A 19652-nucleotide genomic window follows, 5' to 3' on the forward strand; every position below is an offset into this window, starting at 1 on the left:
CTTTATGTTTCTTAGAGATTGTTTTACAATGGCAGTCTTTGGGGACTGGGATGGTTACCTGCTTTTCTCTTGAAAATTGATGCACATTTTACTCTCTGCTCTCTCTGTCCAGTGCTTTTAATCTAAAAGTCCTCTCTCAAATTTGCAGTTAAAATCAACATGCGGAAAGACTCAGCCTCTTATTTTTACTCTAATAAAATTCCTTTCAGACAATAATATTTGTAAATAGCACCTTCAGTTTATTATTTATTAAGCGAAACTTGGTGCTGGGGATACAGTGATGGCTGAAACAGTCCCAGTTCCCGCTGTTAGGGCGACTTCAGCCCACAGGGTGAAATCAGCATGTAGGGAGCTTGTCTGAACAGATCGCTTTAGTGCTGTGAGGGGAGCGGACAGAGGCCCAGCTGCATGCAGAGACCTACCCTGGGCTGGGGGCTGGCAGCTCATCTGAGCCAACACCATAGGATGAGTGAGACCGCAAATGATGCCAGGCCACACCCTGTCGGAATGCCTTCAGAGAACAGCTTTGGGGTTAAGGATTAGCTTTCCTAGTTCTCCCAAAGTGGACTTTTCAGAGCAGAGCCCTCTAGTAGTTTTCCCCTGGCCTGCAAGAGGAAAGCCAGGTATTTGCCCGCCGGCCCCCTCTGACCGTCACCACTCCAATCCCCGCTTTCCCCATAGTAAGGTCTCTGCAGTTCTCCAGGATTCAGGTCTGTTTATAGCTCTTGATTTACACTTGCTCTTCTCTCTGCCTGGACTACTCAACCCCTTGCACATGTGATGGCGTGCTTCTCATCCTTATGCTAAGTGATTCTTGTGCAGACTCCCACAGCACCATGCATCGCCTTGTCACCACCCTTCACGTGTGGCCACAATTAGTGTCTCCTTCACACAACAGAAACTCCTCAACGGCCTAAGGATAGTTTTTTTCTATCATCACACCTGCTTATAATGTGTTAAGCAGACACCCAAGAAATGGTTATCAAGTGACCAGAATAAATCCTTTCATTTGACATAGGGGTTGTCTGTTTTTTTTGTGCCTCAGCCACCCCCAGAAGTCACTGTTCAAAATCCCGATGTGAGGATCCCACATGTGACTCCTGTTAACCAGGACTAAGTGGAATTCAGAAATTTCCATTTTAAAATTTAAAAAATTTTAAATTACAGTTGACAGTCAATATTATATTAGTTTTGGGTGTATGGCATAGTTATTAGACATGTAACTTATGAGTGATCCCCTCAATAAGTGTAATACCCACCTGGCACCATACATAGTTATTACAGTATCACTGGCTCTATTCCCTATGCTGTACTTGCCATCCCCTTGACTATTTTGTAACTACCAGTCTGTACTTCTTAATCCCTTCACCCTTTTCACCCAGCCCCCCAATCTCCCTTCCATCTGTCAACCATCAGTTGTTCTCTATGAGCTTGTTTCTGTTTTATTTTGTTTTTTAGATTCCACATTTAAGTGAAATCATAAAGGTATTTGTCTTTGACTTATTTCACTTAGCATAATACCCTCTAGGTACATCTGTGTTATTGCAAATGGTAAGATCAGAAATATACTCTTTTTCTTTTTTAAACCCTCACCCGAGGATATTTTTTCATTGATTTTTAGAGAGAGTAGAAGAGGGGGGAGGAGAGAGAGAGAGAGAGAAAGAAATAATGATGTGAGATGAGAGACACATCGACTGGTTGCCTCCCACATGTGCCCTGACCTGAGCTAGGGAACATGCAATTGAGGCATATGCTCTTGACCAGGAATCGAACCTGTGACCCCTTGGTCTGAGGGCCAATGCTCTAACCACTGAGCCATGTCAGCTAGGGCCCAAAATATCCATTTTTAACCAGTGACCCCTGGGGAATCAGAAACCAGCTTTCTGACCTGGGGGTGGGTGACTTATAGAAATCATGGCTGGAGAGTTCTGACTAAGAACACATCACAAATCCCAAGAAGGAAATCTTGGAATATTTCCTAGAGGAGATGGTATTTGCCTGTGCCTTGAATGATGAATAAAAATTGAATATTAGAAATGATGACAAAGAGAAGGGATGAGCAAAGGCTCAGAGGCAAGAACCTGGACCAATTTGCTAGGAGTGCAGGTGTTTGAAGGGGCTGGTGAGATGTGAGGCCAGAGGATGTTTTGAGGTCACCTGGGTACCAAGGGGGATACCTCCAACAGGGTTTCTTTTCTTTTTTTAATTTAAATTTATTCAGAGAGGAAAGGAGAGAGAGGGAGAGTGAGGGAGAGGGAGATAGAAACATCAGTGATCAATGACGAGAGAGAATCATTGATTGGCTGCCTCTTTCATGCCCCACACTGGGATCGAGCCTGCAAACTGGCCATGTGCCCTGACCGGGAATTGAACTGTGACCTCCCGATTCATAGGAGCCATGCTGGTTGCTGTCGGGCTGGGTAGGTTCTTTTGCTGTCCTGGGGTAAAGCCCGCCGTGGGGATGTATCATGACAAAGGTGCCTATCTGCTCAGAATTTTTCTTACATCTAGTGACACTATCAACTTTAAAAACTTAAGTCTGAAAAAATCCACCACCTTTTCACATATTTAAAATATATTTTCCTGTAAACAAAGTCAGCCAGCTTTTTCTGTCAAGGGACAAGCAGTAAATATTTCAGGCTCTTATCGTCTCTGTTGTGACTGCCCGACTCTCCCATCGAAGCTCGAAAGCAGCTGTCAACACCTCGGAAATAGATGAGGGTGGCTGTGTCCCGTAAAACTTGACTCATAAAAACAGGTAATTTGCCAGATTTGGCTCATGGGCCCGTTTGCCAACCCCTGGTGTGAAGTAGGGCAGGGATTAATTGGTTTCCTTCCCAGTCGTCAGTACAAAATAAAATGGCAGGCAGTCTTGGCTACCTGGGGAGGGTCAGATGCTGGTGTGAGTGAGGTGCAGAGAGGAGAGCCTAGGGTTGACCATTAACTGGGGAAGTGCCTCTCGTTCAGTGCAGCCAGATGCCCCTGTAGCAACTTCCCTGCGAGTAATTCAGCCAAGCCGCTGAGTTATTCTGTCGCTGAGTTATGTTACGGAGACCACACGTCCCTGCTGGGGTGCTGACTGCTGCCTCCTGCAACGCGGCCGCGTGTCTTTCAGACGGCACTGCTGTGGCAGACAGTGCATGTGGCCAAACGTGGGCCATCAGCCGCCACGTGCAGCCTTTCCCATCCTCGGGAAACTGTGTCTGGGGCAGCACTTCGGGAATTACCACCCACTTTCGGAGGAACCCAGGGTCCTGGTTGTTTGCAAGTGAGTGAGCTGGTTTGTTTGCTGCAGTGCTCTTAGGGCTTCTGGTCGGGGTGATGCCGTAAAATGCTTGCCCAGAAAGGTGCCTCGGCCAAGTGCAGACTGAGGTCGAGTATAGGTCATGCCCCAGAAGGAGAACCCAGAGCCAGTGCTGATTGCAGTGGTTCCCAAGGACAAGCTCTCTAAGTGCAACCCATGGTACCTGGTCCTAAGATGCATCGCTTGAAATCAGAAACGACAGCAAAACAGGTGCCGCTTAGACCATTTGAGATGGCATCCATTTCTAACTCGATGCTGACCTCCCTTTACCTTTTCTGTACATTTCTGAAAAATTGTGCTTAAGGAATTTGTCTAAGTCAAGCATTTTTTTCTCTCTTTTGATATACTACATTCCCACGTGAGGTGACTTCACTTCCATTTTTTTTTTTACGACTTTTTATTGATTTTTGAGAGAGAGAGATCATTGTGAGAGCAAAACATTGATCAGCTGCCTCCTGCATGACCCTCACTGGGGATCGAGCCCACAACCCAGACATGTGCCCTGACTGGGAATCGAACCCTCCATCTTTCGGTGCACGGGACGGCACCCAACCAACTGAGCCACACCTTCGAGGGCCACTTCCACTTTTGACGGTACTGTGCTCTGGGATGGTTGGTGGAGGGCATGCCCATGCGACTGGCTGCCAGCAGTGCATCTGGGCTGTACCGTGCAGCCTGCCTCTGTGTCTTGAATTTCTGGCCCCTGCCTGCTCTCAGCCTGCCTGCTCTTAGTTGATTCCTTTGCATGATTAAAATGGCCAGAGAACGAGAATCTTGACCCTCCTCAGGCTCAGAATGGTGTGTGCTAACTGCACTTGTAAAGCAGATGCTTGTCCTCCAGCCAGAGCCACTCTGACTCCCAGTCCAGTTCCTGTTTCAGTCAGGGCGGGACCTGCTGTCAGCCCAGGGCGGGATGCTGGGTTCCCGCCCCCCTGGCCAGGGCACTCACACAAGGCTGCTTCGTGGTATTTAAGAAGGATCTGGACACCTGGGAGTTCCCAGCCCTGCAAACAGGAGCCAGTTTTTCATTTTACCCTGAAGTATGTTAACAGTAGCGGTCAAGGTCTCATGTTAGCCCATAAAGCCACCTTAGCAATACAGCTGTAGCAACATCTTTTGAATTTGAGTAGCTCAAGTGTTCATAAAGTTAATGTGACGTATCTAAAATACAATTGAATGATGGAATCTGAGTATCTGCATTTAGTTGGAGGATGAGGGCAGGAGATTTTACAGAGTCTGCACGTTTTCTGGGTCCTTTAAAAATAAGGTTTAGAATATTTGAGTCTTTTCATGATTAAGCAGAATATTATATCTACTGTTGGTTTGTAACTTACAGCTTTTCTTTTCCTCAATAGATGTAGAACCCTAACATGATTTTGATGCTTACCTCTGATTTAGGGCAGTCTTTGACTATAATATGGAACAACAGGAAGATAAATGTTTTTCTATGCTATTCGATAATTTGAAAGGGAGGAGAAGGGTGGTGAAATAGAAGACATACACTGATGTTTAATGAGGAGCTCACAAGCTCAGCAGGAAAGAGACTCCCAAATGCAAAACACCCCACCCCCAAGGGGAAAGGTGGCGATGGCAGGGCTCATCTTGGGGTGCTGGTGCTGACTCCAGGGCTCCCCAGGGCCTGCCCCGAGGCTGTCTGGGGGAAGAGCAGCAGAGGGGAGGATGGAGAAGCCAGTGGCCCTGGCTGCCTGGCCGAGGCGATCTTTGCAGACCGGGGTTCTTTCTTCCAGGTGTGCCTGCATTTACTCATGTGCTGTTTGTCTATGGAAAAGACTGTTAAGCTATCAAATAGTGAACTACCTCGGTAGTTCCTGATGCCGTGATCATGGTTTTGGTCTCGTTTCTTTTAGGTTACCCCTGTTTCAGGCCAGTGCTTTTGCATTTCTGGCCCCTGCTCGAGCCATCCTGTCTTTAGATAAATGGAAATGTAACACCACAGGTAATTGCAGTTATTTCCACATATGTCCTTGGGGTCCTTTAACTCAGGTGATAAAGGGAGGCCTGGACATGCTGCCCTTGGCAGCCTGAAATCCTGTCTGGAATCAGGCACAGAACACACAGACCAGCAAACAGCTTAGAACGCTCCCATCTGTGGATCATGTTTCTGTCTCTCTCTGTCCACTCGTTCATCCCTAACCCCAGAGTAAGTGAGGACCAGAAGGGACCGAATTTCTCTATGCTAATGAGATGGATATGTATGGGAATGAAGAGAAAAATATTTGTGCTATTTTTCTGCCTCTTTCTTTCAGTGGATTTTATGAACCACCAGTAATCACTCTCTTTGCTGCATCAGCATCCCTTCTCTGAAACATCTCTGCTTTTTACGGATCTGGCTGCTTTGGTTTTCTGCAAATGACTTTCACCTCCCTCTCCCCTTTAGTGATAAGATCAGGAAAAGATAAGATAGGGGACTTGAGAAAACCAGACCTGTGGTACTCTCAAAAGACTGTTCCGTTTTTAGGTTCTAGGAGCAAAGTTTTCCAGCTTTCATTTCCTTCCATGCTCCTTGGAGTTACTTGGTGACCACTGAGTTGATTTGGAAACTGGAGAAGGCCCTCCGTTTTATCGAGGTTTTTAAACCTTAGGCAGCCTTGCTAATGGTTTGCAAGTTAACTGCTTGCAAGGGTTGGTCTTTGTGTGAGGCTGGCACGAGCCATGTGCATCACCAGCTCAGTCAGCTTCTGACAAGCTGGGAGCTTCAGCCCATGAATACATTTGGTTAAGTTAGCGCTGGGGAACCCGCCCTTCAGTATGGTAAGCCACACTGTTGAATTTCAGGGATGGGTATTTACACACATACTTAAAACAGGGAGGAGATTCTTCTTAAGAGTGAAATGAATGTGTCTTGTGAAATGTCAGTGTTGTTTCAAGAAAAATTTTGTCTTTGTTTTTGTTTTCAAGATGTTTCGTTTGTCAACGGAACCACGGAACTGCTGCACACGGAGCACATCTGGTACCCCCGCATACGCGAGGTAACGGCCGAGCATGCCTGCCTGTGGCTGCTTTGTGTTTCTCCTCAGCTTCACTGTTGATTGTGCCCAAGAAATTGCAGTTGCTTGACTAAGCCGTCCCTTTCTTCTCAGCTACTGACATGTTTATCTCTGTCATTAAAGACGTCGTTCAGTTTAGATGGCATCCCTGTAACATGAAGCATGCAGAAATGCTTTGTGCAGCCAGACAGTCTTGTTTCTCACCCTTCATTTCCCTCCTCTTTCTGGTGCACCCGCAGGCCTGCCCACTGGCACCCCCAGCGGAACCAGCCGAGGGGCGTGGCTCCTTTGGAAGGAGCTACAGAGGCTTGTCAGCAGGCAGCAGAAGTATTCACTCCAGCCTCCGTGTTTGTGCCTGTATTTGTGGAAAGAATTAAGATAATTGTCTATTCAGTGCACTTGAACAGAACAGGTTGTGGGAATCCTTAGACATGAGAATGGCTGACAGTTTATTCAGATCTTTTAAAACCTGTAAGATCATTCACCCTTCATTCAGAATCAGCCCAACTATTCTGTACAATAGAAACATTCCTTTAGCATTTTTGTCAATTGTGCTGTCTTTTAAGTGTCCTGTAGGGACTCACTTTTTAAAGTCAAGGAGCTTTATATTGCAGTGTCCCTTAGGAATTATTAATTACGCCTGTCTCATTTATCAGCGGAAAAGGCAAGTTGCATCCAGTGCCCAGTCCTATAATGCTATTCTTACATTAGTCCGGTCATACATCACACCGGGAAATTTCCAGCCGTGTCATGCCAGTTGTATAATGACTTGATGCTTCACAAATTTGTCAGTTTTGGATGTGGGTGACATTGAGTAGTGACGTATAAGCAGCTTACTCATGCCTGTGCCCGCTCTTATTCCAGATCCAAGGAGCCATCATCATGTCCTCACTGATAGAAGTGGTCATCGGCTTCTTAGGCCTGCCCGGCGCTCTGCTGAAGTACATCGGGCCCCTGACCATTACGCCCACAGTGGCCCTCATTGGCCTCTCTGGTTTCCAGGCGGCGGGAGAGAGAGCGGGGAAGCACTGGGGCATCGCCATGCTGTAAGTGTTCTGACACCACTCAGTTGTGGACGGTAAAACTCTCCCCTCTTAGCTCCCCCAAGGGGCAGCCTCTTGGAACATTCTGACTTTAGGAGATAGGTTTTGTTTTAAGTCAGAATAGTCTGACAGTTTGAACTTGATTGACTTCGTGCCAGGGAATTGATGGTGTTTTAGAGTCTGAGTTGGGAAGTGACTTGCCGTCAAGGTATGTCAAAGGCTTGGCAGTGATGTGTAGGGGAAAGGAGTTAAGGTTTCAAACTTCGCGTGGTGCCATTAGCTCTTGACTTTTGAAGTCATACCAAGTCTGCATGAATTGAAATACCTAGAATCCGCCTTAGCTGGTTTAGCTCAGTAGATAGAGCATCGGACTGAGGACTGAAGGGTCCCAGGTTCGATTCCGGTCAAGGGCACATGCCCAGGTTGCGGGCTCGATCCCCAGTTGGGGGAGTGCAGGAGGCAGCCAATCAATGAATTCTCTCTCATTATTGATATTTCTATCTCTCTATCTCTCCCCCTTCCTCTCTGAAATCAACCTTAGCTGGTTTGGCTCAGTAGATAGAGCATCGGACTGAGGTCTGAAGGGTCCCAGGTTCGATTCCGGTCAAGGGCACATGCCCAGGTTGCGGGCTCGATCCCCAGTTGGGGGAGTGCAGGAGGCAGCCAATCAATGAATTCTCTCTCATTATTGATATTTCTATCTCTCTATCTCTCCCCCTTCCTCTCTGAAATCAATAAAATATATTTTAAAAAAAGAAAAATACCTAGAATCCTTTAGAGGAGACTCAAAAATATGTCCCGACTAGCAGGAGACAGATGCAGCAGGAGGGTCTGTTGGTATCGGAGGAGACATGGCTCCCAGGCCAAGCGGAGCTCTGCACACGTGTGGAGGCCAGAGTCCTGCTAGTCATCGCCGGTCCTTCTGCACAGAGCTTCAAGCCCATTAAACATGTCACTTACCCCTTTAAGTAATGTCAGTAAAGATGTCCAGGACTTCGATAATAGTGTAAGGTTGATTATTAATTAGAGCCACGGAATTCTGTATACCACAAATAGAACTCACTTTCTCTTGTGTGTCTGTAGATGACTTGATCATATAATAGCGAAATAGTTCCAAGACTGGAATTTTACCAATCAGTAAGATTTCTGAAACAAATTAATAACACAAGAGGATTTCCAATTGTTTTTGTATTGCTTTGTGAAATATTCTGTAATTATTCCATAACAGGCAGCACTTACTGAGCTTATGCGTCACTGCTATACATAACACTTGCACGTATTATAAATTAAGGTAGGTATCAGTGTTGTCCCCACTAAGGAAGCCGAGGCATAAGGATCTAAAGCAGCGGTTCTCAACCTGTGGGTCGTGAACAATGAAAATACATCCTGCATATCAGATATTTACATTACGATTCATAACAGTAGCAAAATTATATTTATGAAGTAGCAACGAAAATAATTTTATGGTTGGGGGTCACCACAACATGAGGAACTGTATTAAAGGGTCACGGCATTAGGAAGGTTGAGAACCACTGATTAGCTGCCCAGGGTCACACAGCTAGTAAGCGGCTGGCCTGGTTTTCAAAACCCATAACATTTAATCTTGCCTCTCTGTGTTAGAACATGCTATACCAATAAAGTGGATCCTGGCATAATCATCACCCACATATCATTACAAATGAAGGTATGTGAAAATACCCAGGATTGTTCTGAATTTTCTCATTTTATTGAAGGTTGAGTAATACACACACCAGGTTTGGTGTAGAAGGCATGTAAGAATGCTCATTCAGTGAAATGCAGTAAGTTGCAAAAAGGAGAAATTGTATTTACCATCATATAGTTAATTTAGAAATCAATAACAAAATGGTGAACAAAACCCCCAAATGGCTTAGAATCTTAAAAAACACACACCAAAAAACAAAACAGTTATCAATAATTTGTAATTAGAGTTATATATAACTTATTTATGGAAACTTCAGAATTGCTGATAATTGAGAAAATGACAATGGTACCGCACTGATCACACTTGGCCGAGTAGTCAGTGTGGTCTCCGACTTCTCTTCTCCCTTCCTGATGGTTCTCAGTGCTGTAAAGTGCTTGGCCATTATCTGTTCAAAGCCGCCTCTTCTGCATCCTCCTCTGAAAGCTTCAATAAGACACATGCTAGACTTGTGGAAGCTGCTAGGCTTGTCATGTTGTCTGAAACCTCGCTGGGCACTCAGGACTTTGTAGCACTGGACTCTCAAGTGTGCACAGGTGGGAAATGATCTTGACTTATTTCACGATGCCTCCCTCCTTCCATTCCTGCTCATCTCTTTCTGGTACTTCTAGACTGTTGGACCCCGAACTCTTCCTCTGCTTCCCTCTCCTGTTTTTCATCTCCTCATCTTCTTTCTGTATTCATAGGAATTTTCCTCAGCTTTATCTTAAATCCTTCTGTCGAGCTTTTTATTTTTGCTCTCATGTTTCTGTTTTTTTGTTTGTTTGTTTGTTTGTTTTTATTATTGATTTCAGAGAGGAAGGGAGAGAGAGAAACATCAATGATGAGAGAGAATCATTGATCGGCTGCTTCCTGCACACCCCACACTGGGGATCGAGCCCGCAGCCCTTGCATGTGCCCTGACCTCCTGATTCATAGGTCGATGCTCAACCACTGAGCCACGCTGGCCAGGCTCTCAGGTTTTTTAATTGCCATGAGGCCATCTTTTCACCTGGGGTGTTCATTGTGTGAGGGCAAGGCCTCCACTCTGTGTTGATCACCAGGGCACCCTGAAGCACCTGGCGTGCCATCTGTCACAGAGGAGGCAGTTAATAAGCACACTGTAAGTAAGTGAGGGGAGGACTGGAGTGGGGGTCAGACTTCACCCATGACCCTGGGAAAAGTCGAGACTAATGTCAGAGGACTTTTATCCCTAAAAAAGCGCTGGTCTCCAATGGTGAGACAGTGAGTGTATTACATCTCCAAGGAAGAGAGAATTCCTGCACTATTTAAACTTTTCTGGAGCTTTAGAAAAGAAGGGAAACGACTCAGTCAGTTTTATCTTAATGGCAAATACCGACAGAGCTAATGAAAAAGAGAGTCTGCCAGAACCGATTTGGCTCAGTGGATAGAGCGTCGGCCTGCGGACTCAAGGGTCCCGGGTTCAATTCCGGTCAAGGGCATGTACCTTGGTTGCGGGCACATCCTCAGTGGGGGGCGTGCAGGAGGCAGCTGATCGATGTTTCTCTCTCATTGATGTTTCTGGCTCTCTATCCCTCTCCCTTCCTCTCTGTAAAAAATCAATAAAATATATAAAAAAAAAGAAAAAGAGAGTCTGACCAACTTCTTCCTTCCTAGGGTGTGGAGCACTCAGAGCTGAGGGCAGATATGTTCAGGCATCTTTCTCTACTGTAAAGCTTCTTAAAAATATTATTTTTAAATTTATTTTTATTGTTGATACTATTACAGGTAACCCCATTTCCCCCCTTTGCCCACTCTCCCTCATCCCCCACCCCCAGCCATCCTCACACTGTTTCTGTGTCTATGGGTTATGTATATATGTATATATGTTCTTTGGCTCATCCCTTTACCTTCTTTCATCCAGTCCTTCCCCCCACCTCCCCTCTGACAGCTGTTGAAATCTTTTAAAACACAAGTGTGCAGAAGATTCTCCCAGAAAGGGCCTTTGGATCCAGCTCTGCATACATCTAATTTATTTTTTTAGAGCCACATCTGTAAACATCTGGGAAGAATGTCGCTTACAACATGGTTTGGGAAAAGGCTGCTATAGATAATACAATAAAAGGACAATGAATTTTGTGTTATTTCAGGACCTCAAGGAAGGATGATTATTAGAAAACTAGAGACACATTGCATGAAGAGATTCGTGCAATAGGCCTTCCTTCCCCTGGCTTCCGGCACCTGGGATCCAGGCCTTTGCTCCAGCTGCAGCAGAGAAGCCAAGCCTCTTTAGTCTTCAGTTGTCTTCAGTCTTCACTCGGGCGGAGCTTTCAGTCTTCGCTCCATGCCTGCATATGCAAATTAATCACCATCTTTGTTGGGTTAATTTGCATACTCATCCTGATTGGCTGGTGGGTGTAGCAGAGTGACACCAATTTGCATGTTTCTCTTTTATTAGTGTAGATTTATTAATAAAACCATTATGGGTCCATGTGGATTTTATTAATAAAAACTGCAGTTACAAAAAACAATAAAATTCAGTTGTATATCTCTACTGCAAACTGTTTGCAGTGTGGGAATAGAATAGTCTTTCATGAGTAAGATTTTAATTAAAATGCCTCATTCTTTAATGACAAAAGACTTAAACAGGCCTCCCTATTGTAATCAGAAACCAAGGTAAGCATGCTTATTACTACCATGTCATTTAAAGTTGTCCTGAATGTGCTAACCAATGCCTAAGACAAGAAAATCTATAATAATAAAAGCGTAATATGCTAATTAGACCAGATGTTCTTCCTGACGAAGCTGGGCCTGAGGGAAGCCTGGGTCCCGGGTGCCAGAGGGAAGCCAGTACCAGCAGCCGGGGGAAGGAAGGCCTACTCTCTCGCATGAATTTCATGTATTGGGCCTCTAGTCTACACTAATAAAAGAAACATGCAAATTAGTGTCACTCCTACACCCACCAGCCAAATCAGATGAGTATGCAAATTAACCCAACAAAGATGGTGGTTAATTTGCATACATAGGTGCAGAGTGAAGACTTAAGACAATGTGGAAGGAAGCCAAGCGCTGCAGAAGGGAGTGAAGCTGCGGAGAAGCAAGCAGGGCGGCGGAGGCGAGAGGGAAGCAAGCGGGGCGGCCGAGGCAGGAGGGAAGCCCGCCTTGGCGGGTTTCGCTCCCTTCTCTGCTTCGCTTGGGCCGCAGGAAGCCCTATTCTTGCAGGAATCTTTCTGCAACGGGCCTCTAGTTTAGCAATAAGAGGAGATACAAATAGCTAATTAGTGTTTTAAAAGGGTTACCCTTCCTACCCAGTTATCAAAGCGCATATTCACAAGGATTCCGTTAGCTGTGTGTGTGTGTGTGTATGTGTGTGTGGCAGGGTGGGGATCAGGTTGTACAGCATGGATCCCTTAGTCACTCCAATAGAAATGGCATTTAGAGACACTTCTTAGGGGCAGGTAAATGTGGTGACATTTCTAACACCTTGCATAGGGCCTTAATGGGAACTGTTCTTTTCTTGAGAAAACTTTTTTTATTTAGGGATAATTTCAAACCTTTTCAAAAGTAGAGAGAATAGTGTAACAAGCCCTCCTGTACCATCACCAAACACTCATGAGAAGTCTCATTTTATCTGTACCCCCCAAATATTAAATTCTAGCCATTTGAAATTTAACAGTAAATAAACAGGGAAATCTAAGGTAAAGTAATTCCCATCCTCAAAAAAATCTGCTCATGATTAACTAGTAAAAAGTTAACATTTATCCTTTCATATTTTTGTTGCTTATGCATAAATATAAGCATATATACACATACAGGTTTACCATTATATTATTTTATAATTTGATTTTCACCCCAACATTTTTTGTTGGGCTCACCTTCCCAAGACAATGTGTTTAGATCTATTTCATTCTTTGTAAAACTGCACAATGTTAAATAGAAAGAAATAGTCTGTAATCTCTTTAACCATTCCCCAGTTGATACTCATGAATGTTGATTAAAATATTTGCTGTTGCAAACTATGCTGAACTAAGTAATTCATGTGTAAAGAATGAATGTTAAAGTACATGATGGTAAGTTTTTTTTAATTGATGAAATTGGTAGAGACTTTAAAATAGAAGGCCCTGTGGTACAGAGAGCAACAGATGAGTGTTCTTGGTCCCTGGGTGGTACTGTAAGTTCACCCAACCTTTCTGTTCATGTTTGGCGGTGTGCATCAGGAGATTTTACGTAAGTTATTTACTGTTTGACAGATCCGTTCTAGCCTGGGAACTTGTCATCAGTAGATACTCAGGCAGGCGCCAGGGATGGGCCATCCGTCACAGTTTCTGTTGCTCCCCGGGTCGCACCTATGGGAATTGTTAGACAAGACGTGCTGCGTCTGTAAGATGGAATGCTGAGCAGCACAAAGGTGCTGGTGCAGATCTCTATCTTTCAAGGTCCTGGCATTAATAGGGCTATAAGCTGGCTGGGCAGCAGCATGTAAAGTATGAATCCACTTTGGGTCAGAGGATGACCTGTTTGTGCTCCGAGGGCAGGGATCACTGCAGGCTGTCCTGTCTCCCTTTCTAACCCCAGGATGACCCATACGCATCCCAGGAATGGAAGCCGTTCACTATTAATAGACCAGAATGCTGCATAGTTGTCACCAGTGGTGGGATGATGGGTGATCTTAAGGATTTTGTCTTTCTTTTTTTTTTGCTTATCTGCCTTTTATAATTTCCCTACATTTTAGTGTATGTTTCTTGAATAATATTTGTAAGGTAAAAGAAAGGTCAACAAGCAAGCCGTATATAAATGTGAAGTAGGACTAGCTGGCTGTGGTGGCAGAACCCTGGCCTGAGGATGTGGGGCTCAGATCCTTGTCTCTTTTCTGTTCAGCCAAGGTGTGTGAGCATGGGCACACCCCCCACCTCGTGCCTCTGCTGTGGGACTGCCTGGCTTACCTGCCCCACAGGTATATTTGCGGATGAACATAAATTAGAAGCAGACTAGCTTTAGAGTGGAAAGAAAATGAGCACTCATCTGCCAGTCTACTCCCTTAATTTGCGTTGCAAGATTTGGGCCCAAGATCAGGGTGTCCTTCCCTGAATTCTCGGTGTGTCCCTCATCTTTTTCAATTAATTAATTAATTAATTTTTTGGTAATCTTCACCCAATTCCATTGCTTTTTAGAGAGAGTGGAAGGGACGAAGAGAGAGAGAGAGAGAGAAACATCGATTGGTTGCCTTCCACGATTGGTTGCCTTCTGCACACGCCCCAACTGTGATCCAGAATCTAACTCACAACCCTTCAGTCAGTGGGCTGACGCTCTAACCATTGAGCAAAATCGGCTAAGGCCCTCACCCTTTTTAATTAATTTAAAATATGTTGTTATTGATTTCTGAGAGGAAAGGAGAGAGAGATAGGAACATCAATGATGAGAGAGAAACATTGATCAGCTGCCTCCTGCACGCCCCCTACTGGGGATCGAACCCTCAACCCAGCCATGTGCCCTGACCCGGAATTGAACTGTGAACTCCTGGTTCATAGGTTGACACTCAACCACTGATGCATGCTGGCCAGGCCGAGCATTCTTTTTTAAATGTGCTTTGAAAAATGACCACCATAGTGCAGGTGTAATTGTCACATGGGTGTCACCTACAATAATCTATATATGTAAAAGCCTAAATAACCGTTATGACCGGACGACTGGCTGGTAGCTATGACGCGCACTGACCACCAGGGGGCAGAGGCTCAACGCAGGAGCTGCCCCCTGGTGGTCAGTGCGCTCCCACAGCCAACCTCCCACCCACGGCTGGCCAACCTCCTGTGGTCCCTCCCCCTCAGCCAGCCAACCTCCCGTGGGGAGGGGTGACTGGACAAGACGGCCCCAATTGCTGGCCAGGCTGAGGGACCCCACCCGAGCATGAATGCGTGCACCGGGCCTTTAGTGGTAACAGTAATAGCAGACATGGGGCCTTTTTGGCTCTAAATGTTCACTTGGAAATAAATCAATAGCATTTTTTAAAACATGAAAATTTCATGTTGGTCTAAATTTAAAATAAATCAGTTTTAGTGTCATTGCTATACCATTTTTGTTGTTCAACTTCACCACCCCAGAGAAATTGGAATCACGTGGGTACTATGCATGTTTTCAACCTTGAACTGGTACTGGCCTGGTGACCTTGTGGTAGGGCAGAGACCCACCCCCGTCACTGGGATAGCGAGGCCCGGGGTAGGCAGGGAGACAGCAGAGCACAGGCCTGTGCTCCAGCCGGCTGCAGCCCCCACCTCATTAGGAGTGTTACAGTGGAACTGCACTTGACTGACCGCTGTCAATGGAGCGGATAATTCCATCTCAGCCATGGGAACCGTGTCCAGGAACAATTAAGCTTAGCTTTGTTCCCACTCTTCCTGCCAACTCTATCTCAGGTTATAAGTGAAAGAGCGCGTCCCGCTGGATGATGAAATACATCACTGTGCACCTCTATTGTTTCAGCGATGGGAAGCCATCCCACACCTGCCACACTCGGGCACTGGACTGAGGATGTGTCGGGACCTGCTGCAGGGAGGGCACCCGACATCACTGCCTCCTGTAGCCCTCAGTGCAGCTGGGTCAGGAGTGTGGGTCAGGGTACAGGGGCCCCTGCGCCTGCCCAGGCATCCCAGCCCTTATGGCCCGTGTTGCAAAGCGGTTCAGAGTCCAGGCTGTAGAGTCCTGGCCCACCCACCCTGCAAACTTGAGCGACATGATCTTGGACTTTGTCTATCAAAAGTGGATGATTATAGAAGCTACTGCAGAAGGTTGAGATGATGGGTGGGAAGACCTTCGCATAATGTCTGACATACACAAACATCTCACAAGTATTAATATTAATATTGCAATCTACTGTATATAAGTTTCTTAAATATTGAAGCTTTTTTGCTTTTTAAAAGTAATTTTTTTCCTTATAAGTAAACCAGAAAATACAGAAAAGTAGGAACAAATTTGCATATTATATTGCCACCTGAAGCCAATTCCTCTGAGCATTCTGGGTCCCATCTTCACTGTCTGCACGTATGTGTGTGCGTGTGTACACGGACACTTGTGCGACAGTTGCTTGTTTTTTAGTTAATTTGTAGTTATAATTACACTCCACTCTGTATTGTATCTGTCAGCCTGTCTTTTTCTCTGACATAGCATGAGTTTCTTCCATCAGTGTGTACATTCTTTGGGTTTTCTTGTTCTATTTTGGGAAATTTAGCCAAAGCATTTACATGGTGACTTTCATTTCTACATCAAGAAATGCTAAGAGAAAGAGTTCTGATATCTTTTCAAAAATGGCCTTTACAAAATATATGATTTCCCAAGTAATAGTTAAGAGGACTAGCCACTTTCTAGAGAAGTGAGTTGAACATATGTGATCACTTTGCCATTGAAGGTTTGAGTAATATTTTAAAATACAAACAGCTTTGAAACTAGTTTATTTTCTCTCTCTCCTCAGGACAATTTTCCTTGTATTGCTGTTTTCTCAATATGCCAGAAATGTTAAATTTCCCCTCCCAATTTACAAGTCCAAGAAAGGATGGACTGCGTACAAGTTACAGCTTTTCAAAATGTTCCCTGTAAGTAGTTACTTTTTTTTCCTCCTGACATATTGCCCTTGGTTCATGATGTAAAATGTTTAAGTGAAAGGAGGGTTTCAGCAGGTCTGCGCAGGGGCCCTAGGCTGTGTGGTGACATTGGGGTACTAATGACCCCTCCAACTTGCTGTGGACTTCAAGTCTGAAAGTGGTAGAAGCTTCCGATTCTGAAATCCTTTAGGGGGACATTGGCTGTCCTGGGACTGAGGGCGGTCTGGTTCCACGCTGCCTCTGAGGGACATTGTCCGTTATCTTTATTTTATTAGCCAGACTTAGGGTGAAAGTAACTTTACCTGCAGACAACTCCTCTCTCTAAATCTGATCCCATTCAAGCAATAGGCTTTCAGCAGATCTGTTATGGGTGTTTTGAGTGAAATAGTGGCAATGGTGGGTTCTGGGCTGTGGCACTCAGACTGTAGGAAGGCATACGTTTTGGCAGCAGCCGCCCCCTCTGTGGCTAACAGAGCCTTTGTTTTGACCCCTTCAGATCATCCTGGCCATCCTTGTGTCCTGGCTGCTCTGCTTCATTTTCACAGTGACAGATGTCTTCCCTCCCGACAGCACCAAGTATGGCTTCTACGCTCGAACAGACGCCCGGCAGGGCGTGCTTCTGGTGGCCCCGTGGTTTAAGGTTCCGTACCCCTGTAAGTATTCTCGTGGCAGGGGGGTCAGGAGCTCATGAGGGCAACTGAGAGGCCTTGGAAGTTAGCAGAAGGCTCTGCAGCAGGAGAAGCCTTCTCGTCCCTATAGGTCTTACCATTCTGGTCATTAGAGGATTCAACCCCCAAAGAAGGGAGATCCTGTCCCTTCATGAACACAGAGAGACTAACCAGCTCCCTTCTCAGGTTAACTAGTTGATTCTTTGGGTTCCACTAGGGTGAAATCCTAGACAAGAGGCCTCTTGCCAGGTTTGAGGTCTGGTGGCCTGGATTTAAGGGCAGCTCATAGAAACACAAGTACAGAGCCATGTACCCAGGCCCAAGCCTCTGAAGTGAGCAGACTGGAGTGGGAGGGTCCTGAAGATTAGCAAGCAAACTGCTCAAGCATGATGGGATTTGTATAATCTTATAATGGGGAGCTCTAATCTTTTAAAATTTGGTCCAGCTGTCAGAGGTAAACTGATATTCACAAGTGCATGGAAGATGGATCATAAGTTAAGATTTAAGTGTTGGATAACTCTTGGCAAGGTGGTGGGGAGGCAGTCCCCAGCTGAGGTATCATTTGGATTCACTGGTGCTGGGAAGACCCCTCCCCAGTCGTTATAAACGCTGAGTTGTTCCGTGGCGTAGACTCCGTTCTGACATTTGGGGCTTAGTTAGAAAAGCCTGAGCTTGTTTATTCCCCTGCTCACAGCAGACACATTTTCACGTTTATAATGACAAGGAGAGAAAGCAGGAAAGGCCAAGAATGTTAGGACTGGGTCAGAGACAGCTGTTGTACGCCTGTTAAATGATGGCAACATTGGCAGTTGTCCTTTCTGTTCTTGACACATTTACAAACACTTAAAAAAAAATGTAGCCTTTCTAAAATAACACTTTCATCAGATCATATGGTCAAGTATATATGTATGTAGATAATGTACTCCTCTCCTTTAAAAAAACACATAGTTCATAAATCTATAATAATAAAAGCATAATATGCTAATTAGATCAAACGTCCTTCTGGACGAAGCCCGGTGGCAGGGCCGAGCCCCTTGCACAAATTTTGTGCATCGGGGCTCAAGTATACATCTAATCTGAGATAAAGAGATGAAAAGCCAGTTGTTGAGGCAGCCAGGAGGTGGCCTGGGAGGGCAAGTAGGAGGAGGCCCCACGACACATGCTGGGTGGGCCTCCACCTGTGCAGGTGGCTCCTGAGAGGAGCACAAACACAGACGCAGGTGGGCTCCTCGGAGAAGCAGCTGAGAGACAGCTGTCTGGCTCCCGTCCTGTCACCCCCAACTGCGTGAGCTGCTGTATTGCCCAGGGAAAAGCTACCCCAGAAAGCCAGGTGGATTTGGCTTAATTTGGAGTCCAGCTTTCAAATATGTCACTGTCTTTATGTTCTGTCTCTAGCATGCTAAGAATTTCCTGGACTGGCTGTTAAAATACAGATTTGGGGCCCAAAATGTCACCAGTGCTGTGGTTGAGAAACCCTGCTGTAAATAAAGGAGAGATGAAACAACAGTAAATATAGAAGGCTGGAAGCCAACAAGGTTTTAAGTATATATAATCTGAAGAAAAAAGGTCCAACATGTAAAAGATTACAAATTTAAAATGTTGAAGTGGATGGAATTAGGATCTTATAAATCAAAATTAAGGACTTCAGGCACAAGGGGGGGAAAAATAGAAAACAGAGTAAAAGGCAATTTCTGAAAAAATAGTAAGTAACAAAATGAAATAAAAATTTCTCCCCTAAATCAAGACACTAAACTGAAACCACAACATGACATCAGCAACAAGGTAACCATAGAAAATATATTAAAAATACAAAACGTTGCTTGATAAAGAAATTATCTGCATGAGAAAAATCTGTTCCAAACCCACCGGAGATGAGCTGTTGACCAAGCCCACTTGGGTAGGCATAGAGCACGCTGGGCCGTTGCCCGTGGACGTGTACCTTGACCCTCTGACCACGGGCCTCTGAGTCCTCTGTCTGCTCCCATGGAGTGAAGTAGCCCAGGTGGGAGCAGTTAGTTCTGTCCTCATGCACACCCCAGGCATATTGTGCACATCTGACTTCATGTGTCACCTTTTTCTTCCCAAACTTGAAGTTGCTCCCCATTACCTCTGAGACAGAGGCCAGTCGCCTCTAGGTGGCGCATGGAGCCCTCCTAAACATGCCTGCCCCCCTGGTCCTGCCCACCTGCTGATGGGTGGGCGCTGCCCTTCTGAATGCCCTCTCCACTCAGCTGTTGCTCTCTAGACCCTCTCCAGACAGGGATTGCCCTCTTCCTGCCTTCCCAACTTCCTCTCGCTGTGACCCAGTTTGGGTTGCCTCCCTTTGATGTCTAACCATTACACTGTTCTTGGATCATTCATCAAACGACCTTAATGA

At 45.4% G+C, this 19652-nt stretch overlaps 1 protein-coding gene across 2 annotated transcripts in view; it reads left to right on the forward strand.

Moving 5' to 3' along the window:
- SLC23A2 (solute carrier family 23 (ascorbic acid transporter), member 2) overlaps positions 1-19652 on the forward strand; it is a 109644-nt gene that overhangs the window by 76251 nt on the left and 13741 nt on the right. For both annotated transcript variants that reach the window (XM_005874673.2, XM_005874674.2), the window contains exons 6-10: positions 5173-5261; positions 6224-6294; positions 7177-7358; positions 16478-16598; positions 17104-17260. In XM_005874673.2, the coding sequence (XP_005874735.1) occupies positions 5173-5261; positions 6224-6294; positions 7177-7358; positions 16478-16598; positions 17104-17260 (620 nt within the window). The remainder of the gene's footprint in view (positions 1-5172; positions 5262-6223; positions 6295-7176; positions 7359-16477; positions 16599-17103; positions 17261-19652) is intronic.

Source organism: Myotis brandtii, unplaced genomic scaffold, assembly GCF_000412655.1.
Source record: "Myotis brandtii unplaced genomic scaffold, ASM41265v1 scaffold45, whole genome shotgun sequence".
Classification (NCBI taxonomy): Eukaryota; Metazoa; Chordata; class Mammalia; order Chiroptera; family Vespertilionidae; genus Myotis; species Myotis brandtii.